At 40.5% G+C, this 24,069-nt stretch overlaps 1 protein-coding gene across 1 annotated transcript; it reads left to right on the forward strand.

Annotated features, from left to right (window-relative positions):
* Positions 1–3,698: 3,698 nt before the first annotated feature.
* rcor2 (REST corepressor 2) lies at positions 3,699–22,353 on the forward strand. Its single transcript, XM_041778733.1, has 14 exons — positions 3,699–3,864; positions 8,547–8,672; positions 10,651–10,707; positions 11,628–11,708; positions 12,002–12,054; positions 12,140–12,301; positions 12,415–12,539; positions 12,878–12,944; positions 13,818–14,057; positions 14,456–14,533; positions 14,816–14,873; positions 16,376–16,443; positions 16,726–16,887; positions 19,648–22,353. Exons 2-14 carry the CDS (start codon positions 8,549–8,551, stop codon positions 19,993–19,995), a joined length of 1,623 nt encoding a protein of 540 aa, XP_041634667.1. The 5' UTR covers positions 3,699–3,864; positions 8,547–8,548; the 3' UTR covers positions 19,996–22,353.
* The last annotated feature ends 1,716 nt before the right edge of the window (positions 22,354–24,069 follow it).

Genomic DNA, 24,069 nt, shown 5'->3' on the forward strand with positions numbered 1-24,069 from the left:
GGTGGAGGAGTTTAGGGGCCACACAGAAGGTGCCAACCCCAGTAGGAAAATGTCTGAAAATGCCAAGCAATGAGCCAATCATGTCATCCATTTCCTCAAGTACATGGCCGACTCAGCAATCCCAAATACTGACCTTCTTTTCCTGTCGAACCATGCTAGAGTCCATGGGTAAGTACCACACTGTAAGAAGCATCTATGTATGGTAGGGTAGAGGACATGACTATATTCGTATTTTTCACTTTCAAGTTTTGTTGCGAACCTTCAACAAAAAGGCTTCAAACCAACGAAGCTATCTGATGGATGCTGTGGCCTTTATGAAATACATTTCAAACATGGCACCGTCATCTGTCAGACTGGGAACCAAAAAAATCAATGCCCTTTTGGTGGAGCTGAGGGCCCGGATCGGAGATATTAGCCAGGATGTGGTCGGGCACCAGCTCAGTGTGAGGCGAGCTAAATCTGGTCTGTTTAACATGCAACACCCTACCTCCAAACATTAACATCACATCAGTAAATGCAGGGAACAGCCATATAATAAATGCAGAGGGAGAACATGCAAACACATGGAAAACCATGGACTACGGACCTTCTTGCTGTGAGGCAACAGCGCCAACCACTGCATCATCGTGCAGCCCTCCCACATGTCTTTTTTGGCAAATTTTATCCATCCATTTTCTACACCCCTATATATAAGTTTTCTTCAAAATGCCACTCTTCAATAAAGCTTTGACTGGTGAAGAACCAGGCCAACAGTTGCTCACTAGTCTCCTTTTTGCCCGGTCATGCAGTTTGTGAGGACAGTTTGATCTAGGCAGATTTACACATGTTCCATATTACTTCCATTTCTTGATGATAGATTTAACTAAACTCTGGGGTTCAGTGCCCCATATATATATTTTATACATCCCCTGACTTATACTTTTCAATAACCTTTTCTCTGACTTGCTTGGAGTGTTCTTTTGTCTTTATGGGGTAATAGTAGCCAGGAATACTGATTAACCAGGTGTCTTTACACTACAATAACTGCACTCACTTTATTATATTTATGCAGTCACTTATTTTATGTTACATATGTTTGTTGAATCTAAATTACTTTGTGGAAATCTGTTTTACTTTGACATTAAAGAGGTTTTTTGTCAAAAAAGTCAAATTATATTGACCTTGACTGATTTACAGAACCAATAAAAGGGTAAAACATCCATGGGGATGCCTTCTTTTATAGGTTTGAGACAGCTGATCTGGTGATGTGGCAAATATAAAAGAGGTGAATTAAAAAATTAAGAGCATCCTTATGTAATATCTGTTTGAATTGACATACGCTGTGTTTTGACGTCACAAAGGCTTGTGTGAGGCACTAATGAGTCATATAATGTGTCATACAGTGTGACTTCACTGATGATATCTTTGCATCCAAGCACATAACCATACTGAGCTGGCAATGGCAAATGTAACATTGCACTGTGCCTTTGGTGAGGTAAGTATTGCAGCTCTGAACATTTTTACATGCACAATAGTCCTAGCAGCAGTGAGAGTCCATTCTATCGCATCAGATTCTAGGCTGTGCATCTCCTGAGGTAACAGAAAGTCAGGGGAAGAATGGATGGATAGGAGTCAGGGTGAGATGGTGAGGGAGGGAGACGGCGGAGGACATAGACATTTAGTGAGGAAGGCAGACAGACAGGCAACAAGAGGGGATGAGACAGGTGGAGAGAGACAGGAGGGGAGGGGGGGTGAGGAGAGAAGTGGAAACAAGAGTGAGCTAAAGGGAGAGTGGGAGGGACACACTTCTGTGAGATCGAAGGGAAGCAGAGCGAGAAAGAAGGGAAGGAAAGGGAGAGAGATGGAGCAGTGAGTAGAGAGGAGGAAAGAGGAGACAAAGGGTGGAAGGAGTCTAGGGAGGTAAGGAGAGATGTAGCAGTTGTTCATTAGTAAGGATGTAATAGGGACTGGAGGACTGAGGGAGAAGAGACAGTGGAATGGTGAGTTTCATGGACACTGACTAATGAGAGGAGAGGAAGAAGGGAGGCGAGGAGAGAGGAGGAGAGGTGGCAGGGGTGAAAATGAGGCAGGAGAGGGAGGAAGACGAAAGGGGGAGTAAAAGAGAGAAGGAGGGGGGCTGGAGGTGAGCGAAGCGAAACTGCTTTACTGTGTCACCATAGGGGGAGGGTGGGGGGAGGGGAAGGAAGAATTTGCACGTACGCACACACACACTGTTGAAATCAGAAGCGACATGTGAGCAAGATGGCAAAAGAGGGGGACACATAAGTAGCCGAAGAAAGAGACTGGAAGGAGGCAGAAGAGCAGGAGGAGGGGTGAGGAAGGAGCAGAGGGATGCATTGGAGATGGAGCTGAGAAATCATCAGTACAAAAAGAAAGTGAGGGGGAAAGTAGAGGAAGGGTGAAATATTAAGGAGGGGAGAGAAGTGGAGGGGAGGAAATGGATGGGGGTGAGGAGGGAGAAATAATTAGAAGTAAGAAGAGGAAGAAAAAAAATTTCCAGGGGGCACAGACAGTTGGAAGAGAGGAGAAATGGGGGGAGGAGGAGAGGAAATAGGGCAGATACACTCAGGAGGAGGAAGGAAGAGGGATAAAGTACTGGAGATGGAAAAAAGAAGAGGAGCAAATGGAGGGATGTTTTAAAAATGAGCAGGCTGACAGAGGAGCAGAGCAGTAAAGATGGACAAACATGAGGAGGTAGAACTATGGTGGGGACATGAGTGAACTAGAATGATGAAGAGGATGTGGGGAAGAGGAGGAGGAGGAGGAGGAGGAGGTGATGCCAAAGAGACAGCAGTGAGAACGAACCTAAGGAGTAACAGGCTGTTACATGTCAGAAGCAGACACTTAAAAAGGCAGCAGCAGGTTCTTTGTATTTGTGTTAAATTGTGTTTACCGCAGCATCAGGTGTGATAAATCCTGTTACATATCAGCTATCATTGAAACATTCCGCACACACATTCCCTATACACTCGCACGTGGACACATAACCTTCTAATGCGCAAGCACACACAAAGGAGAACTCTTTGAATTGCTCTTTTTAGATAGAAAAATAAATAGACCAAGTAAGCTGAAACTTATTATCTGATTCATTAACAGTCCATGCATAAAGTCACGTACTTATCTGATTGCACTCTTTTATGCACACACACCAACACGTACACAGACACAGTTCAATACTACCCTACTCGCCTGCCCTTTTCTCCACCATGCATATATACAAGTCTGGACAGCCTGGCTCAGCACAGAGATGCACAGCTGACGAATCCCTCCGCCGACACACGGGCAAGTAGTCCCTAATTTATGGGATTTTGATAGATGGCAGATTACAATTCTTAAACACTTACTTTTTCCCATAATATCCAACTGCCAGTTGTTTCTTTCTGTATTTATATGATATTTAGAGTGGATAGTATGCGTGAAGTGAACGTGGATGTAGGTGGTATTATGTGCTGAAATTTGGTCAAAGCCTTTCAGTACGATGCTGGTGAGAGAAACCAGTTGTAATGTATTGAATGACGTGCTAAACAGCAGACAATTCAAAACTGTGACAGACTGCAAGTAGTAGTTTGACAGGACTACTTCTTGTCAATCCAAACGGTCGGTTGGGAGGAGAGGCAAACGCATCGGGGCGGATGTCCACCTTACTTTTCCCCGGGTGTTGTCCGCCTCCCCGGCACACTCGCGGCTGCTACCATCTATCCATGCAGTTCACTTCATTGTACTGAGTGGGCTCATCAATTAGTCAAGAATTAAGCCTTTTTGGATTAAGTAATTATCTTTAAGCACTTCGAAGAGGTCCTTAGCCAGCGGACGGAGGCGCACATAAGTTTTGAGTGCGGGAAAGCGGATAGAAACGACGCTCAGGTACAGTGTAACTGTTATCTCCACTTCAACTACACGTTACTAATGTAACGCAGTAGTAGCCCGCAAGCTAACAGGCTAACACTAGCATCCCAATGACCAACTAGGTTTGACTCTACATGCACTTTTAAGAGGGAGGGAATACAGTCTGCTATTATTTCCGAGTCTGTGAAAATTACTTAGACAGTTCCAGCTGCTTACGAGAACAGCTAGAGGTCCCGAAAGTGACCAGCAACCTGAGTTTCAATTGTACAGAGAGGGATTTTTCTCACTTCACATCAGCAGCAGCAGAAGCGTTGGTAGTAGTAGTACCAGCAGGGCAAGCATGGGGAAAACAAAAGGACTTCAAAGTCTGATACACAGCACTGATGACTGCTTGGGAAACGAGTGAAGTTATTCATTTAGCTTGCTAACTGTGTTAAGTAAGTATGCCAAGCTACTTAGTCAAGCACTTATTTTGTTAAATTTTATTGAACTGATTCACACAAACCAACGTTTGGAAATTAAAAGCCGTATGTTATATAATAAAGGCGGCGCATAAATATTTCTTTATACCTTTACGAAGTACCAAAGCAGCTATTAGGTTAGTCTTAATATAAAAATGAGAAGCATGACCAACACACTAGTCACTTCAGGAAAACTATCATCGGCGTTAATTGTCAGTATAAATATAAATGATACTTCTGTGAATTTCATTTAAGCAGACCCAAGAAAAGAGAAATTCTTACTGCTGAAAATAAACAGGGAGCTCGCACAAAGCGGGTTTTAAAGTAGTTGTCCTTCACAAAGGGCTGTGAAACTTAGAGCAGTTGTGATGTGTAATAGTTTGGGCTTTTATTGCCCTCAATTGTTGACGAATCTGCTTGAGATCGAGGCTACCACAGCAGTGTCCGAGCTGAGGCTACCACATAAAAACTCTCTGAAAGTATACCGGGTGAGATTATACATGTCCCTCTCCATTGTAGTTTATGGCGATCACACAAAGATAGAATCATCAAGATCTCCGATTGTGGACCGAGAGTGGCTAGGTTTAGATAGTATTAGTTAGTAGTGGAGTTGTAGTGGACAGCTGTTGTAGTTTTGGGGGGCCACCGGAGCCACAATAGACAAAGACCCCCAGAGAGCCTCAGACACTTGTATTGTCTGCCAGAGTTTGGTAGATGTGGTATAATCCCTGGGGCTGTTCTCATTATCCTAAAGGGCACAACAGATCATGTTAAATGTGGAGTGGTAAGGAAATATAATCCATGTTGCTCGGCTCGTGCTTTGTTCTTATCGCAGTTCAAGTTAGGTTAGTGAAGATGAAGTTGTTCTTGTTAGAAGAAAGCTAATGTGAGCATTAACGATTCGCTGCACAGTCAGTGTAACTAGTTCAATCTAGGAAAGAACCCGGTCTTTCTTTGTGTTCACCTGTCGTTCGTAACCACTCTGTTTTTGGGAGGGAGTTCTGATGGGTTACTTTCTGCCGTGTGGAGCTGTGTCCTGAGCTGACCGTCTAGTCTTTTGTGCTACTGTGAGACTCGCTGCTCCAGAGAAACAGGCAGCGAGAGAGAGAGAGAGAGAGAGAGAAACACAGGGAGAAAACGAGGCTTAGCCACGTAGTTCTAGCTAGCACTGGCTGTGGATGACACTTAAAATGAGAGAGAGCCCCTCATGCAGGAGGGCCCTCGTGTAATCCTTGGCACGCTTTTTCCACGTTGTTTTTCAGATGCTGCTCCTTGTCTGTGAAGATGGATTTCCTCATACACGCAAGTGTCTGAGTACAATGTGATGTGCAAGATGTGTTAAAAACGGAATACATTTTTGTGATGTGTAGTTTGTTATACTGCAGACTGACAGGGGAAACGCTTAACCAATTACAGATATGGTAGTGGGATTTTTTTCTTGAATGATAATTGTTACTTAACTTTGTGGATAGATGTCCTGATTCTAGCTGTGTAAAGATACACAGCTAGAATTAAAATAAATGTTGGGAAAGTATTAATTACACACCGCCTACCAACTCTTGTGAAGAAGACCACTGTCTAGTCAGCTGTGATGCTTTTCTTAGTGTGCTCTAGACTGTGCCATCATATTATAATATGATGCTAGAGCAATGCTACTCAGCCCTGCTCAACCAAAGAGCTAAATTGTTGAAAAATACCTTTGCAGGAGCCACAATCCAAGTCAGGGGTGTCAAACTCAAGGCCTGGAGGTCAAATCCGCCCTGCGGTACAGTTACACCCCGCCCACCAGATCCTATCATTTTTATTATAACTGGCCCACTGGTTTGAGGTCTGCAGATTTCCTCCAGTTTAAAAATGTGAACTTAACCGTGATGATTTAAAATATCCTTGTTTAGTCATTAGAAAAAGTAAAAAGTTAAAATAATTAGCTAAAGCCAGAAATGTGGTAAAATACATGTGTTTTCATTTCATATTCTTAATTTTGCATCTCACATTATGACGCAAAGTTATGGTTTTGACTTTTTATTTCATATGTTGACATTTTCAATTCACAATTTCAACTTTTTATCTTTTTTTTTACCTTTTAGATCCTAAATTTTAAATTTTTAAGTCATATTTTGACCTTTTAAATTTGTGACTATGAATTATTTCTCACATTTTGACCTTTTTAGCTTCTTACTTTGACTTTAATCTTATAATTTGACCTTTAAGATGCTCAGTATTAAATTTTAAGTAATATTTTGACCTTTAAAACTCAAAATTTCAATGTTCTCACGTTTTGACATTTTGAATTGATGATTGTGAATTTATCTCATATTTTGACTGTTAAAAATCATGGTTTCAACTGTCTATCTCATATATTTGCCTTTTGAAAACATTATTTAAACTTTTCATGCCATGCTTTGAACCTTTTGAAATAATAAGTTTGAATTTTAACTCAGATTTGCCTTTAGATGTATCATTTTGACCTTTTCCATCTCAAAATCATTTATCATCAGTGCTGAGTCCCCCCCCCCCCCATGATTCATTGCTGGTGAATATGAGGTTGACAGTCAGAATTCGGTCTCTGCTGTGATTAAGTTTGACATCCCTGATCTAAGTGGTGAAAAGCAGTGAAAAAATGGGTTAAGTTGCAATATAAAAAAGTTAAAGCTGGCAACAAAGTGGAAAAATGGGTGAAAAGGGAGAGATAGACTTAAACTGGCAAAAACTGGGTGAAAAGTGACAAAAATGGGGAGGAAAAAGTTGCAGAAATGGGTGAAACTTGATACTAAAAATGAGTTACAGGTGGCAAAAATGGTCAAATGCGGCAAAAACGTGTCAAAGAATGAGTGAAAAGTAACTTAAATGGGCAAACAGCAGCAAAGAGTGGCAAAAATGGGTAAGAAGTGGCATTTAATGGCAAAAGGCAGCTTAAATGGGCGACAAGTAGCAAACAAATTGTAAAAGGGTGAAAATTTTCAAATTGTAAAAAGGATAAAAGAGGCTGAAACTGATGGAAAAGGGCAAAAACGGGATGGAAGTGGAAAAATTGGCAGAATGTGGCAAAAAAGAAGTGTCAAAAATGTGCTGAAAGCAGCAAAAATGGATTAAAAGTAGCGAAAAAGGGCAAAAATTGCAAATAAATGCAATGGAAATGTACAGACAAAAAATAACGGTTGCCAACTTAGTTTGACAATTGAAGCCTACTGTAAAAGTGTGGGAAACAAACTGATTAATGTGACTTGTTATGGATAATTTCCGAGGTCAAAGTTTCTCTTTTTTAAGGTTTTCTGGGAATATAATATTTCAAACTAAGACATAAAAGAGCCACAAGACATCACAAGGAAACCAAGCAATTTTTTGAAATTGAACATGGGAATAGCAAATTATGAGCTGTTTTGTTTTGCTCTCTAGTTGTTACAAAAACAGTCAAAATTGGTGCATATTGTTTTTCCACAATCACATTCAGTTTAGCTGATTGTTGGTTACACCTTAAATGGCCCTCTGTTTAGCTAGTGGTTAGTATACTTCTGAAAATGACAGGATCATGTTCTGGATTAGCTAAAACCACATAGACATCAAATAGAGTTATCAGGTTTTGGCCCTGAAATAAACAACATGAAGAAGTGCTTGTGGCTGTGTGCAGAGGTTCACTTTAAGTCAATGCTTGGCAGAAGATTAGAACTTCAAACTGAGATGTAAATTCAGCCATTAGTAAAAGTGTTTTTAACAATAATTAGAGCTCATCTCACAGCATCTTTACTACTTTCTACTGGGGGTCGACCAGTTGTCATCCTGGCTGATTATCAATTCAGATATTTTGCTGATTATCTGTATCAGCATTTTATTCTACTGCTAATCGATAAGATTAATCAATAAATAAATGCAGTATTTTGGTTCCACTGTAGTGTGTGTCTTAGCATCTGGTTTTATTTTCACCCTCCACAGTCTCACCAAACACTCTCCATACTACACAATCTGATACAGTAGTATACGGTTGAGTTGTGATTGAGTCATCATAAAGTGAACTGGTGTATGGTAAATCAGGTCAGGGAAAATTATGGAAGTGCCTCCAAGATAGTGCCATAAGGCAGCTGTATTGTACACGAGTGGATTAGGTTCCAGTGGAAACAAACGGCTGTCAACTTATAAAAGAATAAATATAGATGGTGGTTACTGATGTACTGCATGATAGTTAAGACAGGAACTGTGTTTTGTTGATAATTATTTATTTTTCATTGTCTGTGTTTGTTGCAGTCATGCCCTCTGTGATGGAGCGCTCGGGGGCCGGGGTCCTGTCCAGGAGCAGAGCTAAGACTGTAACCAATGGCAACAGCCAACCACACTCTGAAGAGGAGAGCAGCGATGAAGAACATGCTCATGGTAGAAACACAACCATTGTTGAACTGCAGTGTTTCTCCTGACTAAATCCAACCACAAATGCTTCTTCATGTCATGACCTGCTTTTCCAACCTGAGGCACATGTAGAGTATACCTACAGGACACACACATCTGACAGAAAGATCAGGCATTATTTCAGTTTCAAAATCATTTCTTACTCCTCGTACTAAACTTTTAACAGCCAGCATTATCAGTAAACCAGATTTTCCAGCATTAAGAATTCACAGTGCAATATCTTCAGAAATTACCTCTTTAGTTAAATGTATGTTGTTATAAAATAAAGGACATACAATGTCTTTAAGTTTCATGGAGCCAATGGTAAAAAAGGAGCTCATAAATAATCATTGTGCAGAATCACTTTGCTCTTGAAGATGATAGCAGTAATTATTATTGCGTTTTTGAATGTTGGAAATACTGTACATACAAGAAATTCAACTCCAACTTTCCATGTCCTCATACAAACATTAAACAGTAGCTGAAATCACACAACTGTAAACTCAGAAAATCAACAACAACGCAGGCCTACGTGGTTAAAGGATCATGGAAGCCCACTATTTGACAATTTGTCGGACTATTAACTTTGTTTAATTTGCAGAAAAAGGGTTTTTCAAGGTGAGGAAAGCTACAACTGTTGTGTCATGCCTCCTTCTAAGTGGATTGTAATTTGTAGGGGTGTCAGATTTAGAACATCTCCTTGAGGCTGCTAGACTCCTACTATCTGCTCTTTTTCTTTTTAGACAAACTTGCTAGGCTGCTGATTTCTCAAAACACAGGAGCAGCTAAAAGCATCGTTAAAGATTACGACAGATCTCCCTGTGTTTGTTGATACGACCACTATGGCCATATCAGTGTTTAACCTGCACACTCTCCAGTCATGATCCCAGTGTGGATCCTTGTCAGGCCAGCTGATCGGGTTGCATTTGGCGCTTTGCTGCAGTGCTTCCTCCGTCCTCGTCACGGTTCTCCTCTGGCACCCCTCATTTTCTCCTCCTCTCAGTCTTCCACTCTTATCATCCTCTGCTCATATACATCTTCTTACACCAATCTCTCCTTTACTTGCTGTTGATCTTTCATGTTCTAACTGTTATCTACACTTGGTAAAAGATATAGTTTAACCATTAAGCAGTTTAGGGAAAGTTCAGAGGACAATTCTACGTTTTTTCAGTCTACAATCACATCTCTATCTCCCATTTGCTTCCTTTATCGTCATTCCCTATAACTAAGAAGTTTCTTCTTCACTCACCCTCTTCCTGCCTCTCTCCACCCTTCTACTCTAGTTTCCATCACCCCGTCTCCTCCCTTCCTGTCCTCTGTCCCTGAGGAAACAGTAATGTGTCCTTCCTCCTCGTAGTCTGTTTCTGTGCTATTCACATAGTTTGTCTTCACTCTATGCTTTCCATGTCCTTCAACATGGCACTTATTACTTAGTGTCCACCATTGCTTTTGTACTTCCGGTTATTTGCTTCTGTCATTTTCTGTCTGTTACCACTTTATGAAAATATCCTGATTGTTTTTCTATCCTGTTGTGCATTTCTGCAAACCTTTATGTCAGAGTTACAAATCTGAGGAAAATACATTTAGGCAGGACCGCCTCTGTGAGCACCTTTACGTGTACGCCACTGCATTTGAGTGAGAAAATGTAATAAGAGAAATCTTTTTGGCTGTACTGCACATTGACTGAGTTTTGATCACAATGCATGCTTTGCTGTTACTCTGCCTTGCTAGCTTGCCCAAATAAGGTCTTTGTAGTGGAAGGATAGTGATAATAAATCTGTTTAAGGGCAGGGCATGGTCTTGGTATTCAAGATAATTATTGTTTTAACTTATTTATTATTTTATACAATTGATAACACTGATCCTCTCTGTTGTCTTGCCCCCTGCCTTCTTTATCACTAAAGCTCTACCCACTTACAGAAAAAAACAACTCATATTTTTCTTGTGTCTCTTATTCTTTCTACAGACAGCATGATCAGAGTGGGAGGAGACTACCAGGCTCAGATCCCAGAGTTCAAACCAGGTATAATGGGAGAGAGGGAAGCAGCAAAGAAAGGGAGATGACACAGAGGAAAAACAGAGAGAGGGAGGAGATCAGGGCTGAGAGGGAAACAGAAGTGAGGAGACATTTGGATGACATTGAAATGGACAAAGGAGGGGAATGCAGATTATGAGAGAATTGAAGGTCAAATGACCAGAGTTAGACGAAAAATGAGAGGAGGAAACGCCAAGTTTTTCTTTCTACCAGCAGTACCCCAAACTAGTTTTCCTCAAGACTGTTTCCTTATTTAATCTCTTTAAATACTCTTTTTTAGTTTAAATGGTTTATTTTTGGAATAAAAGACACTAAACCTGAGCCACTTCTCACAGGGCTATCAAACAAGTGAGTCTTTTTCTGATGTGCCAGAATAGCTCAGTAGCTATGATAATCTGAATCATGCTAGTTTTAGGCCTGTTTTTGATTTTTTTTGTAAAGCTGTATATTTTGTAGAATAATGGAAGCAGGCTTGTTGAAACTCTTTGATGTCTTGAGATTTGGTGGGCAAGAAGCTGCCCCAAAACCATCAAATGGCACATGAGGAAGAAGCAGGCAAACCAACCTTTGCTTTGAAGTCGGTGCACAGGTGTTGAATTCCTACAGAGAACACTAGCTGCATACCTCTGTCTCCTCCTCCACATTTTTCTTGACAATGAAGTGAAGCTAAAAAAGACACCAGACAGAACAGAAATACTAAAGAGAGTGATTAAGCCAGTAACAGTTAAATTAGTTTGATATGCACTCACAATCACGACTTATCAGTTCTGAGAGGGAGTTTGCACACACTTAAATGAGTGTAAATAATGACTTAACATATATTATTATAATCCCAAAGATAAGTTGGATTTAAATATGAAATGCTTTTATTTTGTGTTAAAGAAGACCCTGTTTGTTTTCATTTCCAGATAGTCCAACCCGCTACAGTGAGAAGGACCAGAGAAGCATGTTGGTCTGGTGTCCCAACAGTCAGCTGTCTGATGCCATGTGTAAGATTCCCATATGAACTCACACACTCTCAAACCTGCTAGTACCAGAGTAACAATCTGACCCTTTGTCTTCATTTCTTTTAATAATTTCTAGATGTTTTCTTTTACTTTGTTCCTTTTGTCACTTCTTTGTTGAACATCCTTTTTCTCTGTCTCTCTTGTATGACCTTGTTTTCCCTTTCATGAAATACTGTGTTTTTCTCCTCTCTTTGATCCCACATCATTTATTCCTTTTTGACACTTAAAAAATATCTTTCCACTTTTTAAACTAACTTTCTTTTTTTATATATCAGTGGATGAGTACATCCTAATGGCCAAAGAGAAACATGGATACAACATGGAGCAGGTATGGACAAATCTCTATAGCTCTTCTCTGACTTGTTCTTCTTGCAGGTTGCATGACCCTCTATTTGTCACCTCTGTTCCTTCAGGCTCTAGGCATGTTGTTATGGCACAAACACGATGTGGAACGCTCACTTGCAGACCTGGCCAACTTCACCCCCTTCCCAGACGAGTGGACAGTGGAGGACAAAGTGCTTTTTGAGCAGGCCTTCAGCTTTCATGGCAAGAGCTTTCACCGAATCCAGCAGATGGTGAGAGACATTTTTTCCATGTTCCATGTTGTCTGACCCTGGCTTGAATCTGATTTTCAGTTTGAAATTCAACACTCAGTGCTAACTGTTTTGATTTCTGTATTTGTCTTCAGCTTCCAGACAAGCTGATCTCCAGCCTGGTGAAGTACTACTACAGCTGGAAGAAGACCAGGACCAGAACATCAGTCATGGATCGACAGGCGAGGAGGCTGGTCAGCAAGAGAGAGAAAGATGACAGGTATGAGATGTCATATCTTCATTGATTTCCCAGTAGAAATTTTGGTATTAAGGAATAGAGTTAGGTAGAGGGAAGAATGAATCCTGTAGAAAGAGCTGAGCAGGAAGGGCACATAAGGTTCTTTGAAAGGTAATGTGACATATACACAACTCTCTTTGCTAAATGATGATAAGTTTGACATCCAGTGAAGAAAGGTTTTGCAGAAAGATATTAGATACAACATATGATTTTTATTTCCTGGTGGTGGTCTTGAGCGTTTTTGAAATACACAATTGGCTACAGACAAAACTTAACTATGGGCATTTGAAGTTAAAATTTCTTGTTTTTTCTTTGTGTAGTAATGACGATATGGAGGAAGGTGACCCTGGCAGTGACAGTGACTTTGAGATTGATGCCAAGAAAGAGGTGAGCAGCAAGAAGCTTGATCGTGATTGTTTGCCTGGCTGCGAGGGTGCATGTTTGTATTTAGACATTTTTGATTTTGTTAAGCCTGCCATACATAAAGATTTTTGAAATCATAACCGTAACATTTTTAAACGTGAGCCCCACATGTGGCGACACACTTACAGATTCTGTTCACAGACTACCAGAGTCTCAGTCTGGTCTCATCTCTCAAAGCTTGCGCAGTCAAACGCGACTGAAGAGCGTAGAAGCTACTATGGTTAGCTGTTAGCTTCATGCTAAGTCCATCCCTTGTCCTTTTGTCTGTGGTCTGTTTAACAGTACACATTGTTAAACACCCGTTATGTTGCCACAAATCATCAAGTTGCTCCTTCATTTCTGTCACCCATCCAACTTTATGTTTCACATTTACAATCAGTGTCATGACTGTGTTTTTGTGTTTTAAGTTTACTTTCTTCTGTCAGCTTGCTTTCTGATTGGCTGTTGCTTCGTGTCTGCTCAGCTTTCCTCTGTGCTCACCACACAGAACATAATTTTTGGTTGCAAATATTGAAAATGTATAATAATAATGATCTCAAATCGGAGCACCTTCAACCAGGTTGGAGGGGGAAAACACACCGCACACTATGTGCCAATCTGGCAAGATAATCTTAAGAACCATCTGATAATCAGGCCTTTGCTGACTTTGGTTAGAAGGTAGGATTCAGCCCAACAATCTGCAAGATTATTGTGTAGCGTGCTCTAGTCATGACTTGCCTGAGGAGATTTTTGTGGCCATATTTCCCATTCCAGCTTCATTCATTATCCATGAATGTTAAACTGCTCTCTTGGATTGCTTTTGTTCCTGATTTATAATATTTGTCCTTGTCCACACAGGCAGTGAAACAGAATCCCAGCAGCACCAACTCTGACAAGGCCACACCCAGCCGCTCTGGGCCGGTGAAGAAGGAAAGTATCGGGGCTCAGTACCGCCACCACCCACTCCGCGCCCGCCGCAGACCACCCAAAGGCATGCACCTCGAGCAGGGAGACATCATGTCCCTGTCGGCTTCCCATGATGCAGGGGTCCTAACTGTGCGACAGCTAGACACACAGTTAGTGTCACTCAAGAGACAGGTATGGTACTAATGTATGTGTGCTGGTAAACCTGCATTGTTACCCTTCATCTCTGGTCACTTTCAGCATCTACATACGTAAAGTACTATTGCCGTTAGAGGAACAGCAATGAGTAGAAAATGCAAAAATTTAACAACAACAACAAAAGAATACAAAGTACATAAAATTAATTCATGATCAGTGAGAGGTGTTTTAAAGTGTTTTACATTTAACTGTTGCAAATAAAAAATGATGTAACACTGAGTGGGAACAGCAAGTGTAATAACATGCAGGATCTATACTATGTTATTTGGAATGCTGCTTCTGTTCTCAGAGATGATGTGCTATTATTACTTCTATTTGTGTATTAACTTATTTGGCAGCAGTCCCTCATACAAAGATTTCTCTGTTTCTCACAGGTCCAGTCTATTAAACAGAACAACAGCATATTAAAACAGGGTTTAAATGATGGCGTGGATACTTTCAAACCTGCTGAGGTAGTTTTTTTTAATTGCCAAACTGCTGTTTCTCAACATTTCCAGCTCTTCTATCATTGTCTGTCTTACCTTTATTTTTCCCAGACTTTCTATTTTCTTCTTCTCTGATCTTTCATCAGTGTGTCCCTCTTTTCTTAAATTCATATTTATGCCCTTTGTAACCCCCTTTCTTGTATTTTTCATTGTGTTACTGAGATTTTTCTTAATCTGCTCTTTGCTCTAATGCTGTCCTTTTCACCCCACTCTCCTCTTCTTTACCACCTTATTCTGTCTCTCCCTCAGCCCGCACCTAAGATGAACTCACGTTGGACCACAGAGGAGCAGCTCTTGGCTGTGCAGGGTGAGTAAAACAGCAGTAGAAAAATTGTCTTCCTCCTACATAGACATGTTGTTCTACTAGCTTTTCTCTACCTCCTCACATTTGCAGGCAGAAGACTTTATATTCACATTCACAGTTTACCCTCAGACAAGCTGCCTGTGTCTGTGATGTAGAAGCACAACACTGATAGAGGCATTGCTGGAGACTTCTGAAGGCAAAAGGCTAGAAAAGATTACATTTTCAAGTTAGCCCTTTGGCTAAGGTAAAACTAGAAAAATTTGCCCACAGCTTGGTTTTAAATGTACAAGGCTAGGTGAGTAATTATGATACAATAGATGGCACAAACCAGCCCCTGGTGTTGCATAGGCTGAAGAAATATATCCGGTAAAAAGATTGGCCACATGTCTTCTTATACTAGCCTATATAGATTGATACAGCTGCAATAGATTAGAACTACAGAGATTTGTATTTCCAATTGTGACTGGAGCCAGCTAAAGTTCCAGTAGAAGTAAAGCAGCCACTGTCCCAGAGCACTTTGACACATAAAGAGGCACAGTTGCCTGATAGAAGGGCATTCAATGAGGGTTATTCATTAGTGAGGGTTTCATGGTAGACGACATTACTTGTTTGTTGTGGTAATGGACACAAATTCCTACATAGCATGACACCCAAATGCATTGATGGTGCTGTCTGGATGACTCTTCATTTGCTATATGGGCAAAGGAATGCAGAATGTGCAGGGTTATGACTAGATATTTTGTATTAGATATAGGGAAAAAGTCTGTATTTAGCCAAAATGAATCTCGGGAACTCAGTAGCTATCGTTAGCATTGATTTAGCTGTGAATTGTGTCTATAAGCAGATATGTGTAGTTCATTTCTCAGTTCTTGTATTTGGTCAGAGTGTAAACAGACCAGTAAATAGTACGAGTCTTGTATCCAGGTATCTGTAGTCAAAACAAAATTGTGAGAAAGACACTTCTTTATAAAACATGACATGAGATTGTTTGGTTAAAAAGTTATTTTAACCCAGAAAGAAATTTATTGAAAGATTATTGAGATTCTAAAACACTTTCATCAAAATATGCAGCTATCAGGAACAAGAAAGTTGCAGAATAACATTTTGGACAAGCTAAAGGCATAAAATCATTTGTTTCTAACAGTAAGTTGAAGCTAAAGGCTGAAAACAACTGACAAACGCCTCTCCAACTACTGCAGCTGTGTGGTTCAAACAGGAGGAGGAAAGTAAAGCTGAAGGAAATGAGCAAGTTCAGTTAGATGAGTTTTATGAAGCTCAGGCCAGGAAAGCACAGGTGCATTGACCGAGCTGGCCTGGCATATAAGTCAGCTGAAAACATGCATCAACAAGTCTGCAAACAGTGCTACCCTCAATTTTTAAAATATGTTTTGCATAATATTATACCCGATATATAATGTATGTAGTATATTACTTGCACATATATATATTATAGTAACACTGTATGCACCCATTAAATGGACTTACCCTCTCTGTTTCTTTTCCAGCTATCCGTCGCTATGGTAAAGACTTTGTAGCCATCGCTGAAGTGATTGGAACCAAGACACCTGCTCAGGTGAGCAGCATGTGAAAAACTTCTGGAAAAATGTACGACTTTTTCCTGACCTCAGTCTAACCTCTGCCCACCCAGCTGTTAACTTTCTGACAGCTGCCTATCAGCATTAATCTCCTTCAATTTCATCCTCATCCTTCTGTCTAGATGAGCTTTTTTCTTCTTTATAGGATAACTATAATCTCCATTATCCCTCCTTCATTTGTCTCCGACCTTCACTGTGTCCTTCACTGCAGCACAGCTTTCTTTCCCTCTCTAACTCTGCATCTTCCCCTGTCTTTTCAGGTGAGTTCATTCTTCGTGAGCTACAGGCGTAGATTCAACCTGGATGAGGTGCTGAGGGAGTGGGCGGCTGAACAAGTGGCAACCAGCCGAGACCAGAGAGACCCCAGGAGAAGCAGTGAGGAGCTGTCAGCTGCTACAGATGGAGCTGCAGAGGAGGACGAGGTGAGCTTTGAATTTTTCAACATTGACTTTTTTTTTCTTAAAAACAAAATCTGTCTATATAAATAACTTGTCATAGGTCTTATTGTATTTTCTTAAGAAGAGGTGACATGGACATTTTGAATACACTTAGTTCAAATAACTTTAAATTTAATTTTCAAACCTCAAATAACAGAGTTTAAAAAATACTTCAACATACTGGAATCTCATTTTTTAGATTTTTTTTCCAAATGCAAAATAAGCCATGGACTTCGAGCAAATGTCTGCATGTCGGAGTACAAGGGCTAAAGTTAGACTATAATTAGCCTAGCTTAGCATAAAGCCTAATGAAATACATGAATAAAAATACTATGCACATGGAATATCTGAAGCTCACACATGAACAAGTTGTATCGTGTGACGATGACATTGATGCTGTGTGTTTGGAAAAAGCCCACTCAGTGAAGTCATGGTGTTCAATTCGGCCGATACCGAGTACCAATCTGATGCCGGTGTGAACTTTCTGGACTGACTGTGCAGACTAGGGAATTATTTTAGACCTATATTTCACTCAGAACATGGCTCAACAAATAGAGTCATAATGCACAGCATCTCTGCGAGCCTAAAGTTGTTTTCCCGCTCACTATTGAGTTTACTGCTAAATAAAATAATAATACAGGGGGCTGCATCACAGGCTCTCTATCTCTCTCCATTTTGCTCTATGCATAGACAGACCCTCACAAAGGCTAAACAGTATGACAGTTAGCATTTGCAGTTGGATTAAAACGGATAAAATGACATTCAATATCGGGTCGACTGGTGTGGATTTAATCATTTAAGTCCTGAAAAGTAACATGAGTTCCAGCCTCGCTGAAAATGCTGCCCCAAGGGATTCAAAGGCATCAATTGCGTTAATGGGTAGGCATAACGGCTAGCTTAAAGAGGTAAACAAGTTAGAGGCAACGATTTATGGTTCTAAAGTTATTTAACTTTTAAAAACCTGTGTCACTTCTTCTCATGTACGACAGTGCCGGTCTGGAAGGCATTTGAATGATCACATTTAGAGAAAAACTGTCAGGCAGCCACCGTTCTTTGGTGCAGCAGTGGGTCCTTTGGTTCTTCTTTAGAACCAAAGGACCCACTGCTGCACCAAGTAGCTCATGCATGCAGAGAAGAATTGATTTCCCATTTATAGCGCTAACATTTAGCATGGCTAAATGGAGCAAAACATAAAGTCAAACCAAACATATCTGATCAGTGCATAAACTTATTCACTTGCTGATACCAGTACCTACATTTTAAGCATTATCGGACGTGTGGTGGGTGTGCACCTGACATTGGTATCAGAATCAGAATAACTCTAAACTCCAGTGAACACAGGGAGGTTGTCAGAGTTTGTCACATCATACCACTTCTGGCACACAGTGATGTATAAACAGTAGTTGTAGGCAGTCTCAACTAGACGAACATCTGTTAGGAACTCATTACAAAATCTTAAAAAACTCTTTATTTCACATCTGTGTTTATGTAACAATTATTAATCATTCAACACACTTAAAGTTGTATTTTTTGAAACACTTGGCCTCTGTTGCCTCCTTCTCTATAAAGAAGAGCTAGCAATGTGTTGAGAGCAGATCTGAACATGAAACAGAATAAAAGGCTAAGAGTGAGTTTATCATCATAAACAAGGACATCAAATTGTGGATATACCTTTGAATAATGCTCATCGATGTGCAAGAAAGTCTCTTTGTTCAATGCAAAGTGGTAAAAATACCCCAGACACAGGTTGAAGATCTATTTATGGTCCTATCTATTTTCTCTTTTTGACCTGAAATAAACCTTATACATGAAAAAACATACTCTAACTATACTGGAGAAGATCTCACACACTGGTTGATCTAATTTAGTGTAATTTGTTTTTACTTGCTTGTCAAACAACAGTGCTGTGCTTTATACAACCCCAGTTCCAAAAAAGTTAGGGCGCTGTGTAAAATGTAAATTACAAAATAATTAAAAGATTTGCAAATCTCATAAACCCATAATTTATTCAGACTTTAACATAAAAAACAAATCTGACGTTGAAACTGAGACGTTTTAGCATCTCATTTAAAATGTTAGCTCATCTTGTATTTGATGGCCTCTTCTGTTAACAGTCTGTAGATTTCTGGGAAGTGAGGAGAACATTTGCTGGAGTTTTGGGAGAGGAATGTTGTCCCATTCTTGTCTAATGTAGAATTCTAGCTACTCAGCAGTCCTGGGTTTTCTTTTCCAGTCTTTACATTTTATGATGCTCCAGATGTTTTCTATTGGTGAAAGTCCAGCACCTAGACTCTTCTATTGTGAAGCCATGCTGTTGTGATAGCTGTAGTATGTAGTTTAGCATTATCTTGTTGAAATATCCAAGGCCTTTTATGACAGAGACGTTGGGAGCATATGTTGCTCTAGATTAATTTTTCATACATTGGTGAACCTCTGTCCATCTTTACTTCAGAGAGACTCTGCCTCTCTAAAATGCTCCTTTTATACTCAGTCATGTTGCTGCCTAAGCCAATTACCCTGATTAGTTACAAAGATTCCTCCAGCTGGTTTTCATTAGTACAACTTACTTTTCCAGCCTTTGGTTGTCCCGTCACACCTGGTTGTTCCTGAATTTGGTAAGCAGGTGGTTCTAAGTTCCCTGCATGGTCTTGCTGTTTTATTATCTCTGTTTCCCTCTTCAGCTCTCTCCTTCCTCTTTTCTGTTTCCTTCTAACCGGCTTCTTTTACTTCTTCTCCCCCCGCCAGGTCAAGATGGAGGACTCTCCCTCAGACTTGGCTGGAAGCTCCTCTCCCCCTTCCTCCACACAGACCCCCTCCTCCCTATCCCAGCCTCCTCCTCTGCTGCGCCCCGCACCCCCCTCCGCACCCCCCAGCCTCCTCCGCCAGCCCCCTCCCCTGCAGACCCGCCCACTCCAGAACCGAGCGCCCCACAATCATCCCCCACCTCCTCTCATCAGGCCCGCAGTGACCACCTCGTCCTCCTCCAACGGGAACTCCAGCCTCAGGGCTTCACCTCCCAGCTCCTCCTCTGCTGCAGTGCAGGTGCCTCCATCACTGGTCGGGCTGAAAGTGGAGCAGCCCAACTCGCACTGATGCGCACCCATACACACACAGACACACAGTTATGTATGCATTTACACAAATCTAGCATGTAGACAAACAAAACACAACACTGTAACTCCTTTTTTTCCAAGCCTTTCTTCCTGGGACCATCACACATCACATGACCACATGAACATGTTCAGGTCCCCAAGGGGACATCACAGCTCCTTAAATGTGACAGGGAGCGTGTGAGGACCCCCTGCAGGTCCAGTTTGTAAGCCAATGGCCTGAATCCCCTTTACTGTACTGACAAAGACCTACCTCCAAACCAGCGATGTCTCACCTTAACATACATGACCAACTAGCTAGGAAGTCATTACAAACACTGCATACGCCTCCCAGCACACAACAAAAAGAGACACTGGATTGTCAAGCTGTTGAAGAAAGCCATGACCACAGAGTGAAACCCACCTGCTTGTTTCCATGGCAACTGCTGAACATCTGGATCACCGAGGAGGATCACAGAATACGTAAACACACACGCACACTGTAGACTCCACCGGGCAGGTATCAAGTCATCTCAGCAGCCTTCAGGAAAATCAAATAACAAGTCGATGAGTTTAAAGGACAAGTTGAGCCAAACCCGCTGCTCCCAACACCTAAAGTAGATCAGAAAATAAATCAGATGGCTTGATACGATGAGAGGGAACATGCTTTCTGTTGTTGAACTTTGCTTTAAAAACTCAGATGCTTAGTAAGGAGTATGAAGGTACTTCTATGTAAAAATTGAGCTGAGTTGATCGTTTTGGCTTTTAATCATTGAAGCTGTCGGTGCAAAAATGGAAAACTAAAGAAGGGCAAGAGATTTAGCCTCTCTCTCTTCTCTTATAGCCATGTATTACTAGTATTAACTGAAGTGAAGTTCCCCCCCTTTTTTTTTATTAGACTTTTAAAGTGAGCCCTAGATGAGGAGTTAGTTGTTGTAGTAGTTTAGGTAGTGCAAACTTTATGATGATGAAAACTGAGCACTAAGGAGAAGAAGAGCCTTTGACATGTGACGTACTTTTCCTCAGCTTTATCTTCTGGCTCAGTGTCGAAGTCCCACCGCTTTTTTTTTTCTTTTTTTTTGTTATTTCTTTAAGGAGTTTTTCTTGTTGTCAACCTCTACCTGTAGAAAAATTGGCCCTGTATGTTTGGAGGACATTCTTGAACCAGGTTTACAGAGTGAAGGGCACCTCTGTCTTTTACTGACCTACAGACACTGAAAACAAACTGTTGTGCCAAAGCCTTTTCTTGCTTTAAAAACTCATTGACCCACCAAATTTCCACTTTTCTTGTTAGCTGTTGAGCAGCCAAGTATAAATCTCACTAGTTTGTTGATTTTCTTTAGAATGAGTCAAAATGTGTTTAAGGAATTTGGGGGAAAACTTGTATACAATTTTTTGACTTAACTTTGTGTTTGAATGCTAAATGTGAGGCTGCCTCTCGTGCTGTCTACCTGACTAAGCAAACAAAAATCCTTGATGGAGAAAATGCCAGTTTTTTTCTTTCCAATGTGTTTTTTTATTCTTTTGTTTTCTATCCTGGGTCAGGACGGTTAATTCTCTGTAGTGACTGCCAGTTGCTAGGCAAACTTGCCTTCTATCAAATACTGTTATTTTTTTACTTAATAAATCAGATGCAGTCTGTTGAGGTTCTGGCGAGTTAGCTTGCTTATAGTTTGATTTTACCCATGCAGACGTAAGGAGTGATGAGGGGCCCTTTGCAAGAAGGTGACTCCAACGGCAAACTTTCTCCTTTAGTTTTTTTTGTCTGAGCTTCAGTCTGGCAGTCTCAGCCTTTTCACAGCCCCTTTTCAGGCACATAGGGATGTAAGAGGTCAAAAGGCATCTGGAAGAATTTAGCCAATGTACTGTCCGCTCCTGACTTTAGCTCATGATTAAAGCTTGTGGCGATACTGGCCACATCATGAACAAATGCAGAGGACCGTCTGATCCTCTGCTGTGGTTACTTGTTTGAGGTTTAATCTGCCAGCCCCAGCCTTTTCCTCTATTAATATGCACTAGCTGGATATCACTACATTTTTCCGGTAAATCTTGCATCACACTTCATGTTTAATCTACGTTGAGTGCTTCTTCACTAAGACAGTCTTATGTTACCTACTTTAGTTTTCAGAGGCGTTCAGTGATTAAATTCACACAGCACTAAACAGGAAGCAGAATGGCCCATCACTGTTTGGTTTTTAGGTGGCCTGCCTTTTGACTTTGCCTGGATTTGATTTCTTACTTTTGTCCCTTCTTCCAAAAACTGCTTGTGTGTACTGTATGTGAGAAATTGTTTACATTGTGGAAACTGAACTGTTTGTGTTTGAGAAATGTTTTTTTCTAGAATAAAGAAACAACAAAATCATACTGCCTTTATAATGTTTTAAATTAGTTCGAGGAAGTATAAAGTAAAATATACAAATAAGGTTTAGACTCAGAAATAAGAACATTTAGTAAAAACTGTGGTCTATGTAATTGTGTGTTAACAGCAGATATGTGTGTGCTTTATGTACACATCATCTATTCTAAATACTAAGCCCTATCCAAACACCATCTGTTGACTCCCATCAGGTTTGGCCACCTGCAGCTTCCACATTCCTGAGCAGAGCTGTGGACTCGCAGACTGTTGGGCTTTACCTGTGCACAAGGGGCCCATCCACAGTCATGAGAAAAATAACAGCAGACACAGTAGAGGGTCATGAAACACCTTTAAAGCTAGAGATTGGATCAAACTAAGAACCTTAAAAAAAAGTTTGAAAAGCAGTTGCTAAATAGCTTTAAGGCAATTAATTTAGATATCATAGACCAGGGATAACAGGCCACACATTTATTTCACTGAGTCACTCACATTAGAAACTCAGCACAGTTACAAAGGAAAAAAACACCTCAAAAGCACTAAACGATATGGGGCTATCTCATAAAGTAATGTTTTTTATGATCTAATTTACAAGTCACCATAGCAGCTACAATGCCTATAAAAGTATTAGCTCCCTTGGATGTTTTACCCAATCAATTAATCATGGTCAATGTAACCTGGCCTTTTTTAATGATAAAAAAAAGGTCTAAACAGATCTTTACAAGGTAGAGAATTAAATTTACCCTGTCTACCAAAGCATCTTGTCTCATAGCCAAAAAGCACCATTTTGGTCTCATCAGACCAAAGAACTTTCTTCTACTTGACCACGGAGGCTTGCAAATGCCCTCTGCCAAACTTTAGTTGAGATTTAACATTAGCTTTATTCATCAGAGGCTTTCTCTTTGCCACTCTCCCATAAAGCTTTGACTGATGAAGAACCAGGCAACAGTTGTATGCAGAGTCTCTCCCATCTCAGTTGCTGAAGCTTGTAACTCCTTCAGAGTAGTCATAGGTGTCTTCAGTTATTACTCTCCTTTCACGGTCACTCAGTTTTTGAGGACTACCTGATCATGTGTCTTAATTCTTCAATTTCTTGATGATGGATTTAACTAAACTCTGGGGGATGGTCAGTGGCTTGGGAATTTTTTTTTTGCATCCATCCCCTGAATTACACGTTTTAATAACATTTTCTCTGAGTTGCTTGGAGTGTTCTTTTTTCTTCATGGTGTAATGGTAGCCAGGAATACAGATTAACTAGTGACTGGACCTTCCAGACACAGGTGGCTGGATCTCAATTGAATTAGGTCAGCCACTCTAAAAGGTGCGAATATTTATGCAATCACTTACATATCTTTATTTAATTGACGTTACTTCAAAGTAATCTGTTTTCACTGACAATAAAGAGGTTTTCTTGTATTTTTTTGTCTAAAAAGCCAAATTACATTGACCATAATTGATTTATAAAATCAACAAAAGGGTAAGAAATCCACAGGGGTGAATACAAGCACTTTATATGGGGAACTCTGCAGCTCTGGAAACCCATGAGCCAAAGTTATTCCCAGTAACTGGAACAAATATTTGGTTAATAAGTAACCATGTTGAGTAAATAAACTAAGGTGGACCCACCTTTGTTTGCTTAAGTGGAGGCTTGTTTTTCCAAGAGGGACACAATGTCATTGTAATTATTATATTGCATGTTACTTACATTACGCCTACTCAAAAATA

Source organism: Cheilinus undulatus, linkage group 22, assembly GCF_018320785.1.
Source record: "Cheilinus undulatus linkage group 22, ASM1832078v1, whole genome shotgun sequence".
In the NCBI taxonomy this organism is placed as follows: Eukaryota; Metazoa; Chordata; class Actinopteri; order Labriformes; family Labridae; genus Cheilinus; species Cheilinus undulatus.